The following is a 21,429-nucleotide window of genomic DNA, read 5'->3' on the forward strand; positions in this document are numbered from 1 at the left end:
CTTCACAAAGAATTCAAGTGCGGTGACGGTCGTCACTATGCGAGATAAGCTTGTAAACAAACTAAGAGGGCCTCGCCCCGCGCCGCCAGCACCATGCGTTCGTTCGACCCATAAGCGTACGAACAGACATCATCTTCCAAGTAAACCATCGTACACCAATTCAAATTTTGCGATGAATTTGACGTTGTATACCAAAAAATTTGTACTCTAGGGCAGTCGTCAACCGAGGTTCCATTGTACTGTATAATGTTGTCCAGAACTCTTATGATTGGTTGAGGTAATTACAAACTATTTGTTTCCTTTCATTGCCTCTTATTTTTTCAATGTTAAGTGAATTAGAGAGCATAAGAATATGAGTAATTTTTTTTTATAAAAATTTAAATTCCTTTTGATTGCCTATGATTATTGCCGTTTGTACAGTATATTAATACTTTCATAGTTCTTATTCAATCCATTCTCATTTGCATTCTTAAACTTTTGTCTACAATAGAATGAAAATGATGACATTTTACTTATGTTTTCTGTCATTTTCCAGGTTGCCATAAAAATTATTGACAAAACCAAAATAGATGCCGATAATTTGAGAAAAATCCTCCGAGAAATAGAGATCCTAAAGAAGTTGAGACATCCTTACATCATTCGGTTATATCAAGTGATGGAAACGGAGCGCATGATTTATCTCGTCACAGAATATGCCAGCTGTGGGGAATTATTTGGTAAGTATCTGGTAAGGGGCAAGTGTGATAACTTCTAATGTCAATCAGTTTGGTCTTCTTTAAATTGTCATCCACACTTCTGTGGAAATAAATATTCCATTCACCTGGGCTCTAGGAGTCTTGAACCGTGGACCGCACGCATGTGAGGCTGAAGCTCTATCGACTGGGCTGTGAGTAGTCTTAATAAAGAAAGTTTCCAAAAGCAGCATCCTGCTGCCACACTGGAATTTCCGACTTTCCCTGACTACTACTGAAGCTCAGAGGAATTACTGATCCATGCCCATGTCATATAAATTTCTTTCCTTATAAATAATAACTTATTATTAAGACTAGTCTATGTCACTGTTAACTCTTTGTGCTCTATTCAACCACTAATAATGTTATCTTACCAGGATTTTAGATGGATCTTAGTATCCAGCCCACCCGCCTGTTTTGGTAGTATGTACTTATACTGTAGTAACGATGAGGACCACAGTATATATACCGACGTACAGCGAAATTAGAAAGTAGAAATCGGCACTATTGAGTTGGACAAACCAGAAAATAATTTTCTACTTATGTTGCAAAGACAAACTAATCTAACCTAACCTTCCTAGGCCTAATACACAATATCTTAGGCCTAATATAATACATATGTATGCTATACTAGGCCTGGGAATATTTAAGTTTGTTTTTAACTTAATTTTTTCCCAACTATAAAGTGAATACAAGTAGTACAAAGTTCTACTACCTAATTGCTTTTGAATGGCAAACTTAGTATGTGTACTATGGTGCACATTAGTTATAAAAACTACTATCTAAACAGTGGAATGGGTTGTAAAGTATCAGTGTTCCCATATCTTGAAGAATGTATGTGATGACATACTACAATATCTTTTTAAACATTTGGCTGTCCTGGTCACAAGTCTTGATTGAATTATGTACAGTTCTTGAATAATCATCCTGAATCTAATGGTGAAAGGCCTCAGCAGTAGGTAATGTGTTGCTGTGGTAACAGTATTGGAAATGTTGACCAGACCACACACTAGAAATTGAAGGGACGACGACGTTTCGGTCCGTCCTGGACCATTCTCAAGTCGATTGTGATGAGGACAGGTAGGGACAGGCATTAAATAGGCAAGAGAGAGCTGAGGAGGAAAGTAGTAGTACAGTAGTAGAAAGTATATAGTAAGTAGAAAGTAGTAGTACAGTATTGGAAATGTATATTCAAGTTTCAGAATACCAGTGTTATTGCATAGTATCTAACATAAGGTATCTGGTTATATTATCTTTCACAGACTTTGTAGCGTCAAAAGGAAAGATGAACGAGGGAGATGCTCGGACCAAATTCATGCAAATTGTTGCAGCTCTGCGGTATTGTCACAAACGTGGGATTGTACACAGAGATCTTAAAGCAGAAAACCTACTCTTAGATAAGGACCTAAATATTAAGCTTGCTGGTAAGTTTGTCTTTTTGTGTTATTTTTTAGTGATTTTCATTTGTTTAATGTCTTAGTTAGAGCCATGCCTCCCATCATAGGCCCTAATCATGTTGTGTAGTACATAAAATGGCTTTCTGGACAATCAGATTTTTTTTGCACCTGCTGCATTTCTTAAACCCTTGAACCGTGCATATTAACCAGGGTCATTCATCCAGTGGTGTGCCTGTCAACCATGATTGATTTTAGATCTAGTATAAGATTTAAAACTTCTGTGGGTACACAGGGCTCACAGCCACTTCCTCGGGCTTTTGGTACACAGACACAATCTTGGAAAAAATTGTGGGCAACCCTACTGGGTGTGAGGGCCTTGTTACTAACACAGCAAACATGATTAGTTCATGTGGCACGTGCTCCCAGCATCACTTGATAATAATTAAATAAATAAGTGCTGTAACTGCAATTATTTAACGATTATAGTGTCATTGATGATCCTGATAGTGATAGACTACTGTATGTACAAGGTTCAGATATCAGCGAACCCAATGCTGGTGACAAATGTTCAAAGTCTAAAGCACAAAGCCATAGCCATAGTTTGGTGCATCTACACATCATGTAACCCTTTCTATAGTTTCCTGTAGAAAATGAATGTGAACAGTTATTCATATTCACTATTTAATGACCATAATTCTGATAATAACGGCATGATTTTGGCTAGTGTTTAGCAGTGTGCGTAAGTACATTTGGCAGCACTTAGCTTTGTCGGGTGCCGTCACCAACTGATGAGTGTGCAGTTGTTAAGTGTGCAATAACTGCTAATCCATATTGCAAGCATTATTAATGTGTTAGCAACTTCAAGCATATTTTTCTAAAATTTTCCCCATGTAAACATTGTGGGAGAGATCATACCTCATGTACATTGTCATAACCTCCTGTTTCCTGCCTTCATGGGGTGAAAAATCATACGTTCAGAAAAGAGAAGAGCAATATAGTGAGAAATTATATATATTAAAAATGGAAAATATCACCCATAAATTCATTATATAATTAACAGTGGTCAGCAGAGTTGGTTTGCAACTGAATAGTCCAAAATCTGATTTCTTGGCAGGACGAGACATTTTGGCATTTTTCCATACTTCTGATGACTCTGTTCACCTAGCAGTAAACGGGTAACTGGGAGTTAAGCAATTATTAACATACCTTCCCTAGGTATGCATCCTAGGGAAGGTCAGTCATTGGCCTAGTGGAACCTTGATGAGCCTAACTAGCATCCTGTTCACAACAATGGGAAACCGTTCATCTACAGCAGTACCCTACAGCAGTACAGTACTGTTCTAGTCATGTACTGTACAGTATATACAAATATATTTACCACATTCTTGCAAATTGCTTCAACACGGTATTGTTCCTTGCCGAGTTCTGAACAGAGTTGACACTATGCTTCTTATATTCACTCGCCATATATACCCACCATTTTCCTGACCCTCCTACTCTCAAATTCATTAGAGTACATTCTTTTCATAAGTTGACTATAACCCATTCATTCAGCATACCCAACCATCTCGGTAAATGCTCCTCATTCTTGTGGATTGTTTACTCTGGGAGTTAATGGGATTGGGGGGGGGAGGTTATCCTTCTTCATGACTGTTTAATTTTTACAAAGGTGAAATGCAATGCTGTGTAAACTGGTCAGATTTGCATTTCAACTTTGTAAACACACATTAATGACACACTGTAAAAGATATCTCGAACACTGTTTATGTAGGACAGACTTAAGTCTGTGTATTTATGTATATATGTAGGTTAGATTAGCATTTTAAAAGCACCACAGTCATCTTTTGTGGTTGATTGTTCAATAAATCACTGAACTATGTGTTTAACTGATCTCTAATCCTGTCCATGTAGGATAGAAGAAAATATATACTGTACTGTATATGCTGGTTAGTATTGTAAATGTGTGGCCATGTCTGTGGTAAAAAAATTCAAAATTCTTCTACCCTGCTAGCACAACAAATTTATCTAAAATTGTTCATTCCTACTGCTCTTAATTCCTCAGTTTTATGGTCATGCCACACTAGCATCTTGCTTCTGTACATAAAGTACTGTTCTACCACTCCATCATGCGACCCAGTAACAGGGTTGTTGATTTGTGGAACCAATTGCCGCGTAACATTGTGGAGGTGGGGTCCCTCGATTGTTTCAAGCACGGGTTGGACAAGTATATGAGTGGGATTGGGTGGTTATAGAATAGGAGCTGCCTCGTATGGGCCAACAGGCCTTCTGCAGTTGCCTTTGTTCTTATGTTCTTATGTTATGTTCTTATGTAGCCAGTCTTTGTATCACATTCTTCCTAACCATAATTTTTATTGCACCAGTCACTTTCCTTTCTTGGTCTACTTACAACTTCAGCACAAATTCTATTTTTATCAGTTAGAGAGCACACTTCTAGAGTACATTTATCCCTATTTTCCTATTGATCATTACTTAAATGACTTTTAACATCACTTACTTTTAGCAGTCGTCTCTCACATTTGTCAACAAAACTAATCTACATGTATTGATCTCAATATTCCACTAGAATAATAGCATCGGCTGCATGCATAAAATTTGAAATACAGTGCCACCTCAAAAATCCAGACTTTATTATACAGTATTGGAAACCTTGAAAATCTAGAATTTTTTTATCGGAATTTGTTAAAACTTTGTAACGGACATTTAAACTTTCAATGTAGTATTGAAATACAGACCAACTTGACTTTAATACTTTGTGGCTTTTTTAAATACAGTAAAGTATTTTTTCATACTACTGTACTGTGTAAACATTGGGTTTCTGCCTCTGTTGTTTTGCCTAGAGGTGTCAGGTTTGGTTCCGAATCTTTCCTCTCCCCTCCAACTTTTACGCATGTGAATTCCCATTTTTCCTCCTGGTGTTAAGTCCAGGTGGTACCCATCTTCTTTATGGTGGGAATGTTTTTTATCACCCTTGCAAGTTTTGATACTGTCTCCTCAGCTCTGGCTCAAGTTATCATGGTGGATGAGGTCTCTTGGAATTCCAGTCCTTCATAGATATTTCATGTTCTTTCTCAAAGGTGCAACAAGGCGTCAGATTTGCTTTTAAATGTGATCATTCTCTTTTTGGAGTTTGGTGTGTCTACTACTTTCTGGTTGTGGTATCAGGTCCCTGCCTCACCCATGTATTTTTGTACTTAATATATTTGTGATTGTGTATAATGGTTGTATAGGATGTGGCATGGTACCTTGCTGGTTCTATGTTTGTACTTTGTGCTGAGCCAGGATGGTGTGGGAGCTTTGACCTCTATTTGCTGTTAATCCTGTTAGGGGGGTATTCTTTTCCCTTGCAGTCGTTAACATTGTGGTTCAGTGGAGGGTTTATGCACATCTGCATGTAGTTTCCTGTGTTCCCTTATGATTTTAACTGTCTCTCATCCATCTTTTGGGTATCTTGAGAGTTGTGTTCTTTCCTATTCACGATCCCATTTCTGATGGGTTCTCCCTTTCCTGCCTTGTCACTTTTTTTTTTGCTTTTTGTCTCCAGCTTCTTGCTTCTAACTTTTTGTGTTTGGTGGCTTTGTTGTGGGCATATCCCACTTTTTGTTGCTGGTGCCTCTTGTGCTTCTGGTTTCAAAGGATCAAGTTTGGGTGTTCTCTTTGTTGACCGACACTGGGTGTTTTTCTAGCCATGCTGGGTGTTGCTTTTCAGGGCATTGGGTTCTTGTTGTGGGTTGGTTTTGCCCGCCTCGGGTTGCTGCTTAACATGAATGCATATCATCTTTGGGTTTTTGTGCCTGCTTGTGTTTCAAGCTTTTTGATGTACCTTTTCCTTTTGTGTTGCCAGGGTATAGGTTGGGACACACTAGGCTCTGGGTCTTAGTGGCCTCGTTTGTTTTGTTTTCACCCTGCGGGCTGGATATATAAGTTCTTCTTCTGCTCTATTTTACCATGTTACTCTGTTTCGGTGATGATTATGTATTCTTGTTTGTATTTAAAAGGGATTATCTACTAGAGAACATACTACTGTATTATAGAAAATATTTTTAATATTCTCATTTATGTTATTAATTTTACTGTAATGTATCATGATAAAATGGCTTATTCTCAGCGTATCTTACAGACTTTGGATTCAGCAACTTTTACACACCAGGAGTGCTATTATCAACGTGGTGTGGTTCACCTCCTTATGCTGCCCCAGAACTCTTTGAAGGCAAAGAGTACGATGGGCCTAAAGCTGATGTCTGGGTGAGATGAACCTTTTGAGAGTTTTTGTTATTAGATGTTTAAATGCCTTATAAAAGGTTGGGGGAGAGAGAGAGAGAGCAAGAGAAGAGAGAGAGATTGGCAATATATTAGTGTTTTATTTTGAATACAGTAGTTATAATATTGAAAAGTTATAGTACTGTGTACTGTACTGAATTTAAATTTTCTGAGCTATTTGCATTTGGTTGCTCCTAAGGTAAGAACCACTGTGTCCTCTGGATAAGAATTGTGGCTGTGGCAGGTGACATTTTCAAACTGCTTTGTTACATCTCTTCTTAATCTTGTGTGCTCATTTCTGATATCCCGGTTATTTTTGTTATTTTTTCATACTACTGTACTGTATAAACATTGGGTTTCTGCCTCTGTTGTTTTACCCAGAGGCGTCAGTTTTGGTTCCGAGTCTTTTCCCTCCCCTCCAACTTCTACGCTTGCGAATTCCCATTTTTCCTCCTGATGTTAAGTCCAGGTGGTACCCATCTTTTTCATGGTGGGAAAGTTTTCTATCACTCCTGGCTCAGGTTATCATGGTGGATGAGGTCTCTTGGAATTTCAGTCTTTCATAGATACTCTGAAACTCTGTCCTATTATCTATATTTCTTCCATGCCTTCCTGGCTCTGCCATTTACTTTTCACCACTTCATATTGAACCACAGATTTTTCTAAATTTCTTCCATGCCTTCCTGGCTCTGCCATTTACTTTTCACCACTTCATATTGAACCACAGATTTTTCTAAACTTCTTGATTTCCTTTGAAGGTGGGGTGAACAATTCAATGAAACGGTTTTGTTTAGCTAGTAGTAATAGGCATGTATCAGATATTCCATAATTTTATTTTGTGTCTTCCCCTCTAGTTTATTTTCCCATGGGATTTCCTACAAGTTTTCTCTTGCTCATCTGTTGCCTTCCCCTTCTCCCTTCTGGAGTTTTGTGTCCTTGATCTGTTGCTTAGTCTGGTCTCCTCCTCCAGTTTGACAGTGTACTCAAGCACACTTCTATTTCATCAACATGCACCTCATTTTGGGTGACAAAAATTGAGTCCTGTTCTCTTTCAAGTATTGGATTAGTAATGCGATGTTTGGAGTGTGGTCGCTCTGGGTTGCTGTGATGATGTGCTATGTAGTGTGTGTGTGTGTGTGTGAGATACTGTGAGTGGACAACTACAATGTTTAGAATAGATTTTTCACCTTTCTCACTAATGCTGTTTCACCTCATGAAAGTAGGAAATGGTGATGATGACATCCCAGTGTTCTGTTGTATATGCTCTTAACAAGTTGGCTTTGCTTGTTTACCCACTTTGCTATATGAGTACAATACTTTCTATTAAGAGTACTTTCTCTTAGAGTACGTCTATTAATACATTGTGTTTCCTCCTGTGTCCCCTCGTTCTATTTCTTCCCATATAGTATAGACTGCACCTGAATCTTTACATATAATTAAGTTTTCAAACTTTATGACCCTTAGCCGCATAGAATTTTCTGTGAATAGCAGAAAACGTTATTTAAAACGTATCTCTGCAATCGTGTTAAAATAAGTGTCGCTGCCAATTGTGTTAATTTAAATAGCTGCTGAAATTGTCTTGTTATATTGAACAGTAAAATATGCAAAAAGTTTATACAAAATAAAACAAAGAACACATGTTAGTGATACCTGTATTTAAATTATCAATATAGGTTTTTTCTTAATATAATTTGAATTTTTTCCTTGACTGCTTGAATTTCGAGAACTGTACATCCCGGTTTTACAAAAAAAAAAAAAAAAAAAAAAATAATAGGATCAACAATCAAAGCTACTCCAGCTGATCAATCTTTTGTGTGGTTTTACAGAGTTTGGGAGTCATATTATTTGTGTTGGTGTGTGGATACCTGCCTTTCGATGCCAAAACCTTACAAACCTTGAGATCAATTGTGGTTGCTGGCAAATTTAGAATACCATACTTCATGTCCTCAGGTGAGTTCCTATCTCGTCAAATACATACATATATGCAAGTTTTTCACAGGTTTTAATGTCAAGAAAGCATGTATATATATATATATATATATATATATATATCTCAAATGATGCTTTAATGCCTTCCAGAAATGTACAAAATTTAGTTTTTTCTTGTCCTCTGTAGTATAATAATATAATTTATAACTGCTATTGTTTGCTCATGTATTGCGTGTTGACCTTTAATTAACTTAAACAATTTTGAAATGTCCTAAACTGCCAAAGAAAATAAGTTTTCACTTAAGATTATTTGGCAGTTTAAAAGAATCGGTAAAAATACTGTACAGTATTTTGTATCATATTTTCTGTGATGTTTTGTACTTGGCAATATGGCACTGTAAGTATACAGTAGATAGTTGGGAAGCAGGCATTAATATAAGTACTGTACAGTATCTGTAGCAATCTTGTAACAATTATTAAATTTATTTTATGTGCTGATGAAATTTTCAATACAGTGGAACCTTGACTTACAAATGCCCCGACTTATTAATTTTTTGAGTTACGACCCCAATTACTATGGAAAATTTGACTCGTCTTAAGAGCTTTGCCTCGACTTGCGACTTTGATAAACATATGGATCGACGGAGCGCGTGGTTCCTGGTGGCATGGGCGACCCCGCTTTGGTTTACCACACCGCCTGCTTAGTGACAATCGCGTTTGAATTTTTTGTAAAGAATTTCATTGTTTTTGTGCTTTTTTGTTTTTTGAACATGAAAGTAATTACTATATATTATGCCATGGGTCCCAAGAAAGTCAGTGGTAAGATTCAACCTAAGAAAATAGTTGTGAGTAGAGGCAATCCCGTCCTCATTAAGAAAATGTGTGAAGTATGGGAAGAACTGCAAAGTTTTGTTGAAAAATTTGCCCAGATTAAGCTGTTGCAAGCCATTGCATTGACCTTTTTAATGACAATGTGATGTCTCACTTCAGACAAGTGTTAAAATGTAGGGAAAAACAAGTGTCTTTAGACAGATTCTTAGTAAGACAAACAAGCAGTGAGCCACAACCAGGTCCTAGTGGTATGCCTGCAAAATGTAGGAGAGAGAGAGAGTATCTCAGAGAAGTCATCACTGCCTGATGTTATAATGGAAGGGGGATTCCCTGTCTAAACACTAACACCCCTCCTACCAGAATCTTTCCTACGAGTCTTTCCTGAATCTAATCTTATCTAATTTATACCCAGTATTTTGAGTTAAATCCATTATGTTTGAATAAAATTGCTGTGGGCTAATTAATTGTCAAGATTATTTTGCTAGCAAAATTACATGCAGTATTTTTTTACTAGAATCTCTAATGGTTGGAACAGTTATTAGAGTTCACTAAAAATGATTGCTACATTGAAGGCTTGGATCTTTTATATAGTGTTTGTATTCCCTCTTTCAGATTGTGATAATTTGATTAGGAAGATGCTACAAGTAGACCCTGAAAAGAGAATAAATATAGAACGGATAATGCAACACAGATGGATAACAATGGTGAGTGTTCATTTTTTAAACCCCCAAAAAACAATAAACGAGGATTTCGTGTAGTGCCTTGGTCCTCAAGGCTGCTCGGGACACTAAGCTTGTGGAGATTAGCAAGCTGGATAAATGTATAGTGTTGTAGTATGGAAAGTTTGTCAAGGATAAAGGGATTGGAGAGAATTTCAAGGTTATGAATTGTTTATATATTGTGTTTGTTGAATCTGGTAAATTGTGTTGATGATGGTACAAGTTGTTTGGGTAATAAGTATTTTCAGTATTGCTATGTGCCTATTGGTTTTAGCAAGATTTTATTTCTTTCCCAAAAATTTTACTGTGCTTGTATAATACAGTATCTGGAGAATGCTTTGCTTTGAATTAACTTGAAACATTCAGCATTTGCATATGGTAGTGCAAGGAAGACTCCTATTGCTTTTGGACTGTGTAGCCTATGGTGGTAGGTATTAGTTATATTCTAATATTGCTGGGTTGGGGGAAACCTTGGGCTATATCTAAAAAATAAACAAGTATAGCAGCACCGAAATTGTTACGCGCACACATTTTGCTGCCTGAGGATACTCTCAGTACCTGGGTAAACTTTGTTCTGATGACAATTTTCTTTTTATAAATATTGCAAGAAAAGTCAAGATATTTTATTGAAACTTGAAATGTTTACCTTTTTAAACTACTGTATCCATATACAGTATCTGGTAAAATGTAAATTTTCATATCTTAATACACAACGTTACAAGTTGCTGCATCTGATCAGTACAGTATTTCAGGATTAAACGTAAAATATGGCTTTACATTTTTGGTGTGGTTTTCTATAAGTGTATAATTAGCATTCCTCCCACAGTACATTGTAATTTATCTTTCTACTTCATTTTCTCTCCCTCTCCATATTTACTACTTCAGATACTATCACCACAACACATTGGAAAGGTCTCTTTTGCATACAGTGGATAGATTGAACAAGTTAAGTGAGAAGCTGGTGGATGCCAAACTGTTTGTAGTTTGTGTCTTTTAAGAATAAGTACAGTACTAGGGAGACGTGGCACCACGACCCTAATTCTCATCCGGTAATTACACTTAAGTAATTTTACTGAACATCACTAAAACATGAGCAATGATCAGTTTGAATATAGTAAATCTAGTTGGGCAGTTTTTGGCAGCAAGTGAGCTTCACAAGCATTGGAATGTTTGTAGAAAACTGTGTAGGCCTGTATGTGCCAAGTACCAGTGTTAGGGAAGGAGGGAATACAAAGATAAATGGGGTTAAAAAATTGATAATTTAAGATGCAGTATTGCTGGATGGAAAAGAAATAGCTTGCAACATATAGTAAAAATTGCAAAAGTTGAGTAAAAGTTGGGTGGTCCTGAGCACTATTGTGATTTCAAGAGACTTAAACAGAGAAATTAACTAGAAATATATTGGGAAAAGTTAGGTAGAAGAGAAATTTATATGATTAAGCAGGAGAGTGGGGAAAGTAAGGCCAGAGGGTGAAATTTTGAGAAATAACAGAACAAGGAAACAAAGTTGTATCTATTCAGCAGTGTATTTTACATGTGTATTTGTAGGTTTATACCAGAAAAATCACAGAATTCACAAAGGAGGAGAGGCAAAGGAAGTGAATACAAATGATTAGAAGGTGGAAGCCTGGTTGCTCCCAACACAGTGCCACAAAGTGGCCCATCCATAAATCTTTTGGGAATGAGAACAATGTTGATAAGAGCAACAACAGGTGATAAAATATAACAAAGCAACAGGAGAACAGTACTGTATGTCAGCAAACACTGTACAAGCTTTGTCAGCGCGCTGTGTTTACCGAGGTTAACAAAATTCTATAGTGCTTCTGTAGTTTTTCTGATTTAAAGTACTGCACCTGATGCCAAGAACTGGACACAAGAGAGCAAAAACTGGAGAAAAAGGTAAAATATGTAAGTGGTTTACATATTTTACCTGTGTTCATTTGTTCAAAGGAATTTGAGAAAGTGACAAGTAGATATCCAAGTAGATACCTGGAGCATACCTGGAGAGGGTTTCGAGAGTAGGTGAGGCCGGGCTCTATGAAATAGGAGGAACATGGAAAGAAGCGGTACCGGTATTGAGGGAGGAGGAAACGCCTACTGGATGGAACAGGTGATCTATTAGGGATGAATGAGTGAGTATGGGAATATGTCAGTATATTTTATAATGTATGAAGGAACGTGAGGATTAAATACAGACAAGAATCCAAAAGCATAGTGTAAGTAGTACATATAAGGACAAAGATAACAGGACTACAAAGATTTAAAATTCCCCAGTGAGAGAGGATATGGGGAAAATTAGAGTCCAGAGCTCTGAAATAATCTAGAGCATGTCATAAGAGGTGAAAGAGGTGAAAGGACTGTGCAGCTGGATAATTAAATAGTAGAGAAAGGAGATAGGAGTAGAAAAGAAAGAACATGAAGTGAGGCAGTTGCTAGATGGATGTCAGAAGGTGAAAACACCGGGAAAGAAAGGCGTAATGGAAGAAAAGGAAGCGACGGTGATTAATGATAGTGAAGATTGTAAGGAAATGAAAAGTAATAGGAAGGTAGATATATAAAGGAAGTACTTTACAACAGGCCCTTCAGCCATGTTTTACTGTATTGGAAGTATTGTTGCAGTGTACATATAGAAGTTTTACCACATGTTGGGTGACACATAGCAGTCAGATTATCAAGTGTTACCTTTGCCTTCAGTAGATAATTCTCTGGCTCAATAAGCTACTGAAAAACAAATTTTCCTTCGTACAAATATAATGCTAATGAATAACTTAAAAAAAAAATCCTTTTTTCTTTCAAACTAAAGCAATGTTAAGATTTTGTAAATACTGTACAGGACAAAACTGTATTTGAAAATATAGTGTATTTGATTTACAATATACAACAATACCTATGCAATTATGAGTGCAATGTCATTATGTACATACAAACAAGACTTTGTAAAGCACTCTTTGTGCTATGGCAAGGAGAATCATTTAATTTCCCCATTCTCTTCATATAATTTTCTTCCAAATTCAAAAGGATAAAATATTTTAATTCATTGTTTCTTCTGAGCAAGACTCCCTTCAGTTGCTTGCTGGAGCCAACACCCAGGTCCCAGCCTGGTATCTGTTAAGATGTCAGATTTTCTTCACTTCACCCCACCATGACAAGGAGCTTTGCAGTTATCCAAAGCAGCCCTCGCTTTCTGTTTGGTTTTCACCCACAGCTCGGTGTTCCAGATGCTGATTTAGTTAAGCTGTTTGTTTTCCTTGAGGCTTTGTCTCTGCACTGGGTATCTATTGCTTTGGTGTTTGCTTCATGGTGTGGTTACCAGGTGTGCGTGTGTGCCCGAGTATGCTTTCCATTTCAGGTTCGTTTCAGGATTATCTTCCCTGGTACTTGTTGTTTAATAATGACTCATGACAGTTGGTTGCTTAGGTATGGCCTATTTTTCTCTTGAGCTGGGCTGCTGCTTTGGCTGTTTCTTTTTGGACTCTATCTAGCCTGGGGGGGGGGTCTTGGTGCTGACTTATGTTTATCAAGCTGTATAGCTGTATTTCTGTTGTGAGGAGTCCATGATCAAGTGAAAGTATGCTGAATACTTGCCTCTTGTGTCTAGACTGCTGCTTTTGGTTGGGTCTATGAGCAGCTTGGTCTGGTTTTTGTGTTTCAGAAATGCTTCTGTGGCATTTTGATTTTTGGTGTCCCCAGTTAGTGGTGAACCTGTAAATCGTAAGATTTTGGGAATGCACCGATTCCTGGTGTGTTCGCCTGCATCCTGCTGTTTTTCATTAGGACAAACAGGAACAGTTTACACATCGATAGAACATGGTAATTAACTACCCACTACCTGACAGACCACATTGACTGCCCCTGCTTTGTATACCATTACACTGGTCTTCATCAGAGTAGCCTGACTAATTGAGATTCTTGGGGACCAGCAGTTGTACCCCTATTCTTATGAGTTATTTAAAGTATTTCTGTGTGATAGCAAGCAGATACCCCAGGGCAGAATGAAGTATGTTCTCCTCCAAGTTCCTTGCCCATTTGTGTAGAGGAGATGAGACAATTTGAAGAAGTACCTCTCCCTCCGAGGTGTAAAGTCACTCATAACCTGGTGCACTGGTATTGTCCTGGGAAGGGCCAGAGTCAAAGCGTTGTGATGCCACTGTGGTGTTGCTCAGAAAGGGGCGTTTTGTTTTATTCAATGCCCTATTTAATTTTTCATATGTATTGATATGCAGATGAATTTTGTCTTGTGTTCGTATGAAATATAACTGAATGAGTGTTCCATGAACACCATACTATACAAACATTAAAATTTACTTTTTTATATTGTTAAATATTATTTCTTATTATTGATATATTTTATTATGTATTCTTTGCCTCAACAGGAAGGTATAGACTCAAAAATTACAGAAATCCTACAGCACTACAACACAGCGGAATCTGACCGTCCCCCGCCTGACAATGACCAGGTGCTAGAGCACATGATGCACATAATACCCGACTTAGATAGAGAAAAGATCTTGCAGGTGAGGGATGAGAATTGCCCAAGTTAGGGTTATGTGCTGATCTCGGAGATCTCTCTCTCCTGTTTGGTCACGCACATTACCCACAGACGAAGGAAATTATTTTGCTCGATGTTTCGCAAAACGTGCATGTTTTGTCTGTCTGTGTGTCTGTGTGTTTTAAAAATTTGTTATGTTTAGTGCCTATGTTTCTTCAGTGAAATTTGATCAATCTTCTTCATTGCAACTTCAGAATCATTTTCAGAATTATAACTTTTTCTATATAGTCTGGTGACATTTTCACTCATAATAAATTGCATAGGCACTATACCATACTGTACAATGTTTTAATCTTGTAAACTATTACTTTCTTGTCTAAACCTTGGCTGTTTTTTGTGTAATCAGGAGTGTTTCCTGCACCCATTGATTCTAATGAAAACCTTAGAATTTTTTTTGTCACTGCTTTGCATGCAGAAAAAACACTTTATTTTATTTTTAACTAAAATATTATTTAACTTTTGTCATCTGCTGCTTGCCTATATTTGGGATACTCCACCAGTTTGACAGCATACACATGGATTTTTACTGTGAACACAAGTTTGTGAAGCTTTGTTATACTGTATGTGTATATATACACATGGATACATATACAGATGATCCTTGTATAACATGTGATTATACAGAGTGGTTTTCATTTGTTGATCACTAGGTTAAATTGCGTGCATTATTATTATGCAACCCACACTCTTGGCACTTGTCCACTCGAGCGCAGACAACCATGATTTGGCTCCCTCCTCACTCCAACTTTCACGACCATTCATGCCTACTATTACACTCGCACACACACTCATCCATTCTCTCTACCACTCCTGCCCACTTCCTCCCACACACTCGTACCCATCCACAAAAAATTCACTTTTGCAAACAGAGTGGTAGACGGTTGGAACAAGTTAAGTGAGACGGTGGTGGAGGCTAAAACCGTCAGTAGCTTCAAAAAGCTATATGACAGAGTGCTGGGGTAGATGGGACACCACGAGCATAGCTCTCATCCTGTAACTACACTAAGATAATTACACACACCCTGCCACCCACCCCACATGCCCTGCCATCCACTCACCCTATCATCCACCCACTCAACACCCCCATTCCTACAGTCACCCCCTTTCCTTCCTCGGGAGTGACCATATTCTGATGGAAATGAAATGTGCAATGTGATATAATCTAGAAGAGAGTGAGGAAATTGAAATACAGTAATTGAGAAACTTGATTTCAAGAGAGGACACTATGGGGAACTTTGCAAATTCTTTAATTAATTTAATTGGAAAGACTTGTTGCTAAGCAAGGCAGTAAATGAGATGTATGCCAAATTCTGAGAAATGTATGATTTCACAACACAACAAAAAATTTACCTGTATACCAAAACAGAGATGCAGAGCCGGAAAATAGGATTGGTTCAACAGAAATTGTGAGAGGGCCAGAGAGGGAAAGACAAGAGAAAGACAAGAAAATGGGTACAATATGGGAAGAGGCCTAACCTTCAAACATAACATCACTACAAACAAATAAGAAACAAATGCACAGCAGTGAGGAGAAAGAGAGCCAGAAAGTAAACTTTGAGAAAGGGGTAATGAACAAATGTAAAACAGATCTAGGCCTTTTCTATAAATTCATTAAAAGCAAGCTGCATGTAAAGGATAAAATTTAAAGATTTGTATCTATTGTAAATAAATGCCATGTTATGGAAAGTGGAATAGGAGAAAATAGACCACACACAATCTACAAATTATGTGGAAAGGCCTTAAAGAACTCTAACAAAGAAAGAGATTTAGAGGTGGTTCTGAATAGTAGACCATCACCAGCTGAACACTCAAAGGGCATTGTGCAAGGAGCATATGCTGCGCTTTCCAACTTCAGTATCACTTTTAATTACATAGATGGTGAAATATTAAAGAAACTGTTCATGGCTTTTGTAAGACCAAAATTGGAATATGCAGCAGTTGTATTGTGTCCATATCTCGAGAAGCACATCAATAAACTGGAAAAGGTGCAAAGGCATGCTACAAACTGGCTTCAAGAACCGAAGTTATGGAGAGAGGCAAGCGGCATTAAATATGCCAATACTAGAGGATAGAAGAAAAAGAGGCGATATGATCCCCTCTTACAAAAATAACAGGAATTGACCAAATTGACAAAGAGGAATTCCTGAAACCTGCAACCTCAAGAACAAGGTCATAGATTCAAGCTAAGGAAACAAAGGTGCCAAAAAATATTAGAAAGTTTTCTTTTGCAAACAATGATAGACGTTTGGAACAAGTTAAATAAGAAGGCAGTGAAGGCCAGACCCTCAGTAGGTTTCAAAAGGTTATATGACAGAGTACTGGGAAGACGGGACACCACTCCCGTAGCTCTCATCCTATAACTACTGTACACTTAAATTACACACAAGCTTCCTTTACCATTCACATACACCTTCGTGCATACCATACAGTTTGTGTCTGGATAAAGTATGCATGTAATGTACATCTTTGCCATAATGGGAACGTAACCCTGTTCATCCCACTTTAGTCAGTTTATATTGCATATATGCAAAAGACATTGTGGTTTTACAGGAGTGTTATTACAGCGTTATATAAGGGTCGTCTGTATAAATGTACAGTGGAGTCTCCGGAATTCAGACCTCTTTATCAGGAATACATTTAAATAATTGAAGGATTTTGATATTAAATAGGCAATCCAAAATTTGTGTCAAGATCTGGATTTGTTGTGTTTGTGTTGAAATATGGCTCAACACCGTATGTTGATTTCCAGTAGTTTTACTTTTTAATTATGTCTCGTGCTTTTAGTAGAATATATTACAATACAAAATCTTATACCATGAAAAATGCCTCTCTACATCTTTCACTTAACCTGGTTCTGTACAATACAGAATGTCTTGCAGTTGGGAAGATTCTGCCTTTTGGATTACTCAACCACTTTGACAGAATCAAGGAAGCATTGAAAGAAAAACAAACTGAAAGGCATTAAATAAATGTGACTACATAGTGATGGTCCATAAAATGAGATCAGTAGTATGTGTGATATTAAAGTTTCTGTCAAAGAGTAAATCAAACAAAATCAAGTCCAAGCCAGTCCATTCTGTACTGGCGGGCACAGTCCTGTAACTACACTTGGATAATTACTGCTTTTTCTCATTGTTATATCAGGCAAAATACAAGTCACAGTTTCATGTCATTATTTGCAGAGGATACAAAAATAAGCATGAAAATTACTTTTGTAGGAGACATTAATAACACCAGCTTGTGGTTTTTCAAAGTCTTCGATTGGACAAAATAAAAAATGATGTTTAACAGTGATAAATTCCAGATACTGTACTTAAGCATGATAAAAGTAAAGAACTTAAATGACATAGTGTACAAAACACAAAGTTCCTCCTCACATAGAAGGAAAGAACATATAAAGGATCTGGGTATAATGATGTCAGACGATCTGATGTCTAGTGAACATAACAGAACAAATATAGCATCAACCAAGAAAATGAAGGGATAGAGTATGAGAACCTTTAAATCCAGGAATTCCACCACAATACTCCTATTATTCAAATCACTGTGCTTTTCTGCCATAAATATTGCTTAGTACCCACTTTCCCTTTCAAAGCAGAAGGGATTTCTAAAATAGAGGGAATACATAGAACATGTGCAGCATGCTTAAACACGATAAAGCCCCTAAATTATTGAGACCGTCTCAAAACACTCAAAATATACTCTAGAAAGGAGACAAAAAAGGTACCACAATACATACGTGGTAGATACTTGAAGGCCAGGTCCCAAATTTGCACAGTAAAATAACACCATGCCGAAGTGAACAATATGGTAGAAAATGCAAAATAGAACCAGTGAAGAGTAGAGGTAACATACGTATAATCAGGGAACATTGTATGAACATTAGAGGTTTACAACTATTTAATATCCTACCAACAAACTTAAGGAATTTTGCTGGAACAAAAATGGACACATTGAAGAAAATAATTACATGTTGCTGCAAGAAGTATTGGAGCAAGTTATCGCTAGTCGTGTCTGGCCCCAGGCCGGGCTTGTGGAGTAGAAGAATTCCCAGAACCCTCTCCAAATACATTAAAATGACATATTGAAGAAGAGAAAATTATAACATTTTGGTCTGTCCCAGACTATTAAGTCCTAACTGGGAGGAGAATGGAAATAGGCTAAGAGTAACTGGAGTAACAACTTTCAAAAGTGAGGTGCAGATGCCAGGTCAATCCTAGAATTTCCAAATACTGTACTGATGATTATTAATCGACTTTAGTGATTTACATGGATTATGCTAAAAAGTTAAGAGTAAGTTATCACCCTTCCCCAGATACCTTAAATTTCATTATACAAATTACTCTAACTTGGGTATACTGTATTATTCATCTTCGTTATTATCCAGTGTCGGGTTAAATGTACATTAACAGAATAACATCAGCTGCCTATACAGGAGTAGCAAACAATAGGACGGCTTTCAAGAACCTAACCAAGGAATACTTGTGAATGCTATATGTGGCATGTGTTAGGCCAATTGTAGATTATCAGTTCCAGCATGTAACCCTCAAAGACAAAATACATAAGCTATGAGGACGGGCTAAGCATGGTCAAACTTAACTTCGGAAGAAGAGATTGACACGAGGTGATATGGCATAACATAACAGATATTAAAGATAACAGGTGATGTGGCTAAAAACAAAAGAATGCTGGGATGAGCTAGAGAAATGCTAAGAAATGCACACAAGCAATGAGTGGTAAACACGTGGAATTAGCTCTAATCAGAAATGGTCGAATCGACCCCAAATCACAGTCTCAAGAGCAAGTATGATAGTGTTGAATGCATGCACATGGGTTTTGTCAGAGGACTTGTATGGAATATATAATTTAGTCCAGCTCATTGAGGTTGCACCGTATATATGTAAAACAAGACACCTTAAAAGTTACTATGCACAAGTTAGGAAACACTCCATAAGTTAGAATTTGCACTACAGTATACTTGAGCTTGCATAAACTGGTTCATGATTCCAAATTCCTTTTATAATATGCTGTACGACTATAAACATGTACAATATAATTTACAAAATGTGGTTGCTTCATGATTATATTGAGTGTTGCATGATATAACTAATCGTGTGTAGATTGCAGTACTAACTAAAGATTACGACTTCCTCAGTGTGTGCATGGGATGAAGTTTGACCACATTAGTGCCATATACCACCTCCTGGAAGAGAAGGTGGCAGAAGCTTCATCGTCACCCTCCATCGCCCTTTATCCACAGGCCCTCCCAGTTGTACCCACACACCACAGAAAGTCATCCATTACTACTGGTGAGTACCTTCCTCTCCCCTCCCATCTCTCTCTCTCTCTCTCTCTCCTCTCTCTCTCTCTCTCCTCTCTCTCTCTCTCTGTCTCTTTCTCTCCTCTCTCACTTTCTCTCTCTCTGTCTCTCCCTCCTGCTGGCGCTCTCTCTCCTCCTAATCCTTGTGTGATTCTGACAAAGGGCATTAAGTGAATTTTGATTAAATGTATGAAAACACTGACAAAGTAAAGTATGCTTCAGATGTACTGGTTGGCCTCGTGTCAGTTATTTTTTTACATTTATATTTTTAACCTTCTTTTTCTTATTTTAATACTAACATTTTTTATTTATGTTTGCAAAGTGGTTTCATCCATTCTAGCAATTTATTCATAATTCATGCAAATAGTTGCTCCCACACTAGATACAGTGCTGTTAAACTGGCTTATGGAAGCCTTCAGCAGGTGTTTCAGAGTGCTGCAAGCTTTATATTTAGAGGCTTGTAGAGGATGTAGTGAAAATGTTGCAAATCAACTCTCATGAGGCCATTCCACAAGGTACCAAATATCAACGCTTTTGATTCAGAGAACATTGTACAGTTGGAATTTGACAATTTGCACTATAATGTTTCAGAATTGCACTAAACCGTACAGTAGCTCCTATCCCAACAGCTAACTCTTGCATGTAACTCGGTACTTCACCCAAGGAATTTTTTGAATTTTGATTCATTGACTGTAACTCCTTGTGTTTCCATTTTGCATACGTCTCTTTTTGCAGAATATATTTATGTGGTCTTAGTGATATGACAATTACAGTTCTCAGACATTAACTGTGAGCTGTTATTGTGCATGTTTGTTGTGGTAGAGTATAATGTTTTGGAGTATCATAGTAGCAGTATGGTACATGAGACAGTATGTCTGTCTCATTCTCTCTTCCTCTCCCTTTCTCTTTGTGTGTGTGTGTGTGTGTGTGTGTGTGTGTGCGTGCGTGTGTGCGCGTGTGCGTGTGTGCGTGTGCAGTATTCAGAGTATAATATTACTCAAGATGTTCACTGATGGGTGTTCTTTCATTATGATCAATGTGATATTTACATTTTTAATATAAATGTTTTAACATAAGGCTTCAATGATTTCATTTCTTAATAGCAGTAAGGACATGGAATAATAATGTGTATGTGTTGGGGAAGGGGAAGGGTGTTTTTATTATTAAATTTATACATAATTGAATTGTGATGAAACTAAATCTACCGTTCCATTATATGTTTTTATTAAGTTAAATACAGCATGATACCCGAAATGGGATATTTGTTTTGCACGAGTCTTTCATTGGTAAGCCATGGAGAAGCAGGTTCAAAATCAGCTCTGATGTCTGGATTTTAAGTGTTTTTAATTTGAATTTTAACTAGAAATAATTTTTTGCTTTCTGTTGAATAAATCTCAATGGCCTGCCTTAAATTAACTTTGAAGAACTAATGAAATTGGAAGATACCTTTAGGTGGAAATCATATTATAAACTACTGCACATTGCACTCCCTCAGGGTTTGTCGACAGAAGTCCAGTCTCTGACTCGGAGGAGACTCCACGTGCTCTGCCTCTGTTCTGTTCACCCATACCCCAAAATCTGCCTGTCCTCCATGACCCTCATCAAGCATACTCTATAGAGAAGGTGAGAGGTAGTGTTTGGGTGCTGTTGAGAGAGGGGACTGGGGGTGGGGGGA

General features: G+C 37.4%; 1 protein-coding gene across 9 annotated transcripts in view; it reads left to right on the forward strand.

The window, feature by feature from the left end:
• The window catches only part of LOC123766848 (serine/threonine-protein kinase SIK3), an 81,471-nt gene that overhangs the window by 8,842 nt on the left and 51,200 nt on the right, over window positions 1-21,429 (forward strand). For all 9 annotated transcript variants that reach the window (XM_045756255.2, XM_045756252.2, XM_045756254.2 and 6 more), the window contains exons 2-9: window positions 536-716; window positions 1,994-2,155; window positions 6,267-6,391; window positions 8,233-8,356; window positions 9,779-9,870; window positions 14,259-14,399; window positions 19,590-19,743; window positions 21,250-21,377. In XM_045756255.2, the coding sequence (XP_045612211.1) occupies window positions 536-716; window positions 1,994-2,155; window positions 6,267-6,391; window positions 8,233-8,356; window positions 9,779-9,870; window positions 14,259-14,399; window positions 19,590-19,743; window positions 21,250-21,377 (1,107 nt within the window). The remainder of the gene's footprint in view (window positions 1-535; window positions 717-1,993; window positions 2,156-6,266; window positions 6,392-8,232; window positions 8,357-9,778; window positions 9,871-14,258; window positions 14,400-19,589; window positions 19,744-21,249; window positions 21,378-21,429) is intronic.

Source organism: Procambarus clarkii, chromosome 60 (assembly GCF_040958095.1).
Source record: "Procambarus clarkii isolate CNS0578487 chromosome 60, FALCON_Pclarkii_2.0, whole genome shotgun sequence".
Taxonomy (NCBI): domain Eukaryota; kingdom Metazoa; phylum Arthropoda; class Malacostraca; order Decapoda; family Cambaridae; genus Procambarus; species Procambarus clarkii.